General features: G+C 43.2%; 2 protein-coding genes across 2 annotated transcripts; one reads left to right on the top strand and one right to left on the bottom strand.

Moving 5' to 3' along the window:
* Positions 1–643: 643 nt before the first annotated feature.
* zbtb8os (zinc finger and BTB domain containing 8 opposite strand) lies at positions 644–2,803 on the bottom strand. The gene is made up of 7 exons (XM_068751812.1): positions 2,659–2,803; positions 2,543–2,567; positions 2,299–2,420; positions 1,900–1,982; positions 1,337–1,389; positions 1,134–1,170; positions 644–931 (listed from the first exon to the last, which is right to left on the bottom strand). The coding sequence occupies exons 1-7, from the start codon at positions 2,738–2,740 to the stop codon at positions 845–847; spliced, it is 489 nt and encodes a 162-aa protein (XP_068607913.1). The 5' UTR covers positions 2,741–2,803; the 3' UTR covers positions 644–844.
* A 172-nt stretch (positions 2,804–2,975) lies between these two features.
* LOC137907309 (histone-binding protein RBBP4) lies at positions 2,976–6,113 on the top strand. Its single transcript, XM_068751624.1, has 10 exons — positions 2,976–2,991; positions 3,371–3,518; positions 3,594–3,739; positions 3,900–4,073; positions 4,156–4,271; positions 4,472–4,632; positions 4,717–4,843; positions 4,930–5,142; positions 5,455–5,565; positions 5,652–6,113. The coding sequence occupies exons 1-10, from the start codon at positions 2,976–2,978 to the stop codon at positions 5,712–5,714; spliced, it is 1,275 nt and encodes a 424-aa protein (XP_068607725.1). The 3' UTR covers positions 5,715–6,113.

Genomic DNA, 6,113 nt, shown 5'->3' with positions numbered 1-6,113 from the left:
CCTGACTGAATGGACAAAGGAGGAATGGCGCAGCTGCATTCGTTTGTGATAGGAGGAGAGGACGGTGACGTCATCGCGTATGGCATCAAGGATAGGTCGAGCTCAAGGATAGGTCGAGCTCTTGTTTATGATCTTCCTTGTGTGTTGACTCCTTCGTCGAGATACGTAGACCATTATAATGCTAATAAAAAGGTGCATTTGTTGAATTTCTCTATTTTATCATTTATTTCACCATCAGGAATAAAAGGTGACAAATATTCTGTTTATTCTCCCTAAAAGAATGTGGTGACCTCTTCAAAGAAAACTTAATGGCAGCATTCATGTAGTGTTTCCATAAACCTCAATTTAATTACCCAAATAAATTAACTCTGATCTAATTTCTTACTCACAAAATCATATAAATCTGCGTGTGCTTTGTATGAGATAAGTTACACTATATTAAATAAATATACACACAACTATAATGCATATTCTTCATACATTTAAAGAAGTGTACCTGAGAGTAGATGCAACTAACAAGGAATTTGAAGACTGGAGTTGATGTGTGATGTTTTCAAAATGTTCCTTGTTAAACTCACATTGATTGTCATGATTTTCTGGAGCTTTGTCCTCGATAATGACGAAAAGGCTACAAATGATTCCAAAAGGGAGATTTATTTATTTATAAATACCAGTGACCATATCATCAATGACATAGATTAAAAAAAAAATCTGTTGTCTGACAGTGGTTAATAATGCAAGAACACAAGAGAAAATGTGTTCATTAAAAGACGACTTAAGCTTGCCATGTAGATGTATTCAAGTTCCACTGAACCAGGACCGCGTTCTGCCTCTGGAGCCTTCGTCAGATATCAACGATGGCAAATATCTCTGGTGTCTCTTTATCGTGGATCTGCATAGCGGAGTAGGTGATGGCTTTCACCTCAGTCCCCTGCATTAACAACACGGGACGCTCAGAACAACCACGCAAAGATTATGCATCATTTCTTTAATTTTGCACAGTTTTACAAGTCAAGAAATTTTAGGCGATCTATACTTTTACGCTATAATACTATGGCAAAGAATTATATTTGAAACATTCTTTTAGAATAGACCTTCATGTATTTAAAAAAAAAAAACATTCACTTGTTTACCTGTGGATGCTTTGGTAGTGAGAACTCTTCACCCCAACTTAAAAAAGACCAAAAAAAGAAAAGAATGAAGAAAATGAAGATAAATAAAATATTAATGGTTATGAGGGGTCTCTTAGCTTTTATCAAAGGCATGAATCTCCCTAAAAAACCATCAGAGCAAGGGCACTAAAACCATATTAGCGTGAACAGAGAATAACTCTTACCCGATGGAGCGGATCCTGAAGTGCATTCTGTCTAAGCTCAAAACTTTGATTTCCTATTTGGAAAAAATATGTGACAGAATTGTTTCAGAAGAATAACACATGAAGGGAAATACTCCCTTTAATTTTTGGGGTTTTAGAAATGAAAAATACAAATTATTCGCAGCAAGGGAAATGAGCTAATTAAATAAGCAACTGGAAAAAAATGGGACATGCCACAATGTAAATATCATCGAAGTCTTCTAGAGACTGTTCCAGCATAGATCTGGTAAAGGGCAGGAAAACACCTGAACGGGTGTCAGGTGACTCAGGTCCATTGTAAGCGTTGATAGTCAGCCACTGTTTTCCATTATTTAATAAAATGTAACACTCAAATGCCAATATGACCCACATAAGACAAGAGATGTAATTTTTTATGGGGCAATAAGTCACAACATGCCATTATAAACAAAGCTTTGTTGTGTTAGATGATCGTCCCTATAAATAACGCTCATTTGGATGTTATATTTTTTCCTCGCTTACATCAAATGTTCAGTCTCTAACAAAGTAATGACCTAAATACGCACCCTTGGAACAAAGAAGAGGTCCGCACTGAACTTGTATAACCAGTCATCAAGGAAGTGGAAAAGGAGAGACTCCATGTCATCACCTATTAAGAAGGTGCAAAATGAAATGTACGCATTGGATTTAGTTTGATTGATCTGGAGAGAACAAGCTGATGTGAGATATAGTAAGAGAGAAAAAAGAGGCTGGTCCCGGGACATCACAGACGAAAAAGTATTCAATGATATTTATTGATAGTGCAATAAACTGCACACATAGGTCAATTTACTTTATGATGTTTACACTTATATCTCCGGTCTATTTATTTTGTGTGTATCTGTATTTTCAACCTGCAATAACAATAAAATTCCCCAGCCTGTGATCTGTAAAATATGTCTCCATCAATCTGTCTGAACTCTCACCCTCTGATTCCACATCAATCGTATCTGTCGGCTCGACTGTCTCTGTGTCCGTCATGTAGCCGAACATGCCCATGGCACACTGCTCAAAGGCTTCTTCCAGAGTATCTCCCCAGGAGTGAATTCTTAGAAGGAATAGAAACAATTATATATACATATATATATAAAAAAAAGGCGACAACTCCTAGATACCAGGAACATTTGAGATCTCACAAGCAGTGAGATCAAGGAATCAAAATGTACTAACTGTACGTCAGCTGTGTGATCCAGATCTGCAACAACAAACCACAAAGCAGTCGTGATGAGCTTGGGATCGATAGATGCAGAAAGTAACGAGAGTACTCATCACGGGGAGGAACTTACATTCGTATTTCTTTTTAATCGGCGGGTATCTCGACTTGGTGGCTTTCTGTGACTCGGTCAGATCTAACTCGCGCTCGTTCATTGCGGCTTTGACTTTCAGCGATCAAAGCCTCGTTCTGTTATTGTCGTCAGTCCAGTACCGGAAGCGCTGTGCCGGAAGTAGTCGATCAATGCTGACGGACTTCCTGTCCGTGATGGTGCGTTCTGATTGGCCGGTGGCGTTTCGCGGATTTGGCGCCATCGCAAGTCGTCGAGCTGCCTTCTTCAGAGCGGAATTAGTGCGCTTTAGCTCGTACTAGCGATTTAAATACGGCATTATGGCCGATAAAGACGGTACGTGGGGTCGCCTTTTTCCCGAATTAGCTGATTAAATGTGAGTGCTGTTCTCCAGAGCTAAAGAAACTACGCATCAGGTCGGACCGGTTGCAGCTGCCGCGTCAGACAGCAGCTCCGCTCGTCGTAAAACAGCAGTAAGAACGCTGCTAGCTAACATTAGCCGCTCGGAGACGGGTTTGTCACTACTTGGCTGTGTTGGCTAACATTAAATACGCGTTTCGTACATGCGTAACTGGGCTCGAAGTTATTGCAACTTGTGCTAACTTTTATTTTGGAAGCGTAACTTGAACTTTCCACCAGTATCCACCTTTCATTCACAGCAGAACAGATGCTGCAGGATCCGTGTTTGACAGAAAAAATATTATTTTTTTATTAGCTGCATTTGACGATGCTGTGGAGGAACGGTTGGTCAACGAGGAGTACAAGATCTGGAAGAAGAACACCCCTTTCCTCTATGACCTGGTCATGACCCACGCCCTGGAGTGGCCCAGCCTCACCGCCCAGTGGCTGCCCGACGTCGCAAGGTGAGAGGACATCGAGTCTGACCGTTACATGTCCGTTCTTCTTCTCCTCAACGCTAAACTCCATGTTTTTGACAGGCCGGAAGGGAAGGACTACAGCGTGCACAGGCTGGTGCTGGGGACCCACACGTCTGATGAACAGAATCACCTCGTCATTGCTAGCGTCCAGCTTCCAAACGACGACGCCCAGTTTGATGCCTCGCAATACGACAGCGAGAAAGAAGGCGAGTGTCAATGCGCACGAGAAAGCTCCTTATGCTTGACCTGCCTGTTTTTACCAGCACTAACAAGGGGTTAAAAAAGTGTTTAACACTCGAGCGCAATTGTGGTCAGATTGTTTTTCTAACTGCTTTAATGTTTATCCGTCGTCCCTTTTTATTCCAGAATTTGGGGGCTTTGGGTCCGTCAGTGGGAAGATCGAGATTGAGATCAAGATCAACCATGAAGGCGAAGTGAACAGAGCCCGCTACATGCCTCAGAATCCGTGCATCATTGCCACCAAGACCCCCACCAGTGACGTTCTGGTTTTCGATTACACGAAGCATCCCTCCAAACCTGGTTAGCGCCACAATCAAAATGTGATTTTTGTGTCCATTAAAAGTTGTTGTAACACTGATTTGATCCATTTTTTTTTTTTTAGACCCTTCTGGAGAATGCACTCCAGACTTGCGTTTGAGAGGCCACCAGAAGGAGGGCTATGGCCTTTCCTGGAACCCAAACCTCAGCGGTTGCCTGCTTAGTGCTTCTGATGACCACGTAAGCGACCTGTTTTTGGCGGGCCTGTCGTTCTTGACTCCGTACCGAGCAATTAATCATCGTTGTATGGTGATAAAAATTAGAGTCAGATGTCGGATATGAACAGGTTTGTCAACTTTGACAGTGAGCTGATCTTATATTTGCAAAGCCTTTGCGAACCGTTTGGAAAGTGGCATTCGAAGTTCTGTTTGTTTGTGCAGACTATCTGCCTGTGGGACATCAGCGCGGTGCCCAAGGAGGGAAAAATCGTGGATGCTAAGACCGTTTTCACAGGCCACACTGCTGTGGTGGAGGACGTTTCCTGGCACCTTCTCCATGAGTCACTTTTTGGATCTGTGGCCGATGACCAGAAACTAATGATGTAAGCAGCCCGATAACAAAATGTACCGACCACTGCGCTTGAGACAAAAGCTGTTGAGTTTAAAAGTTCTGTTTTTTTGCACAGCTGGGACACGCGTTCCAACTTCACCTCCAAACCCAGCCATGCGGTGGACGCCCACACAGCGGAGGTCAACTGCCTGTCCTTTAATCCCTACAGTGAGTTCATCCTCGCCACTGGCTCTGCAGATAAGGTGGGCCTGTTGCTTCTGTCAAGGGTTGGTGCGTCAGCCGAAGCGGACTCATTTTTTCTTTCTTTCTTTCTTCTTTGTTTTTAAAGACGGTGGCGCTTTGGGATCTGAGGAACCTGAAGCTGAAGCTGCATTCATTTGAGTCTCACAAGGATGAGATCTTCCAGGTTCAGTGGTCTCCTCATAATGAAACCATACTGGCCTCCAGCGGCACTGACAGACGACTCAACGTCTGGGACCTCAGCAAGATCGGAGAGGAGCAGTCTCCGGAGGATGCTGAGGACGGCCCTCCTGAGCTCCTGGTTAGTTGGTGACTGGATGTTTACGTCCGACGGGGAGGCTATGAGTTTGACTGTTTGTCTGCGGGCGGGGTGGGGGGGTTCCAACATGGATCCCATTAAATTTTGAGAGCGATTCGGATACCCGAAAATCAGTAATTTCCCATTTACTTCTAATGGAGGCTTTTTCAAAAAGTAATTCATGTTTACTTTTCATGGTCGGTGTATAAAGATGCTAAGAACCGTGTGGGGGGTGTAAATCCAATCAGGAGGGGAAGGAATAATGAATTTATGAATTACTAAAGCTGTGACAAACCTTCCGGTTCTGCTCTTTAGTTCATTCACGGCGGGCACACGGCTAAGATCTCCGACTTCTCCTGGAACCCCAACGAGCCGTGGGTTATCTGCTCTGTATCAGAGGACAACATCATGCAAGTGTGGCAGATGGTAAGAACTTTGGGGGGGGGGGGGGGGGGCGTACAGAGCAGTAAATATTCAAGACAGCAAAGACACTTTTGCTGCTTCCTCCATAGGCTGAAAATATCTACAATGACGAGGACCCAGAAGTTGCTGGAGATTCTGAGGTCCAGGTGTGAGTCGCGTCCGCGCAGCTGCTCGTCCGACCCGTCTGTCCAAGGTGGATCTGTGTTCCAGTGTGGTTTCCTAATGTCTTCTTAAAACCCTTCAGAAGCGCTGATTCTGTAGGAAGTCAGAAAAAAAATATGTGCTGCAATTGAGTCTTTGATTTAACTCCTTATGGATCAGTTTCTAGACCTACTGTGCCTTATTTTGGAACCATAACAGTGGTGTCCATCAAAGTCCTGCTCTTTTGTTGTTGTTGTTGGCTGATTCAGAAATTTCAGAATGTAAATACCGTTTCTTTGCATTGTTTATGAGGAATTATCCAAAATGTGTGTTTGTCAGGCTTGTCTTCATATTTCTTTTTCTTTTTTTGTTTTCTGTGCCGCATCTGATCTTTTGTGTACTTAATTATA

The sequence above is a fragment of the Brachionichthys hirsutus genome, chromosome 18 (genome assembly GCF_040956055.1).
Source record: "Brachionichthys hirsutus isolate HB-005 chromosome 18, CSIRO-AGI_Bhir_v1, whole genome shotgun sequence".
In the NCBI taxonomy this organism is placed as follows: domain Eukaryota; kingdom Metazoa; phylum Chordata; class Actinopteri; order Lophiiformes; family Brachionichthyidae; genus Brachionichthys; species Brachionichthys hirsutus.
The sequence above is the reverse complement of the archived record's forward strand: the minus strand, read 5'-3'. Positions and strand labels throughout refer to the sequence as shown.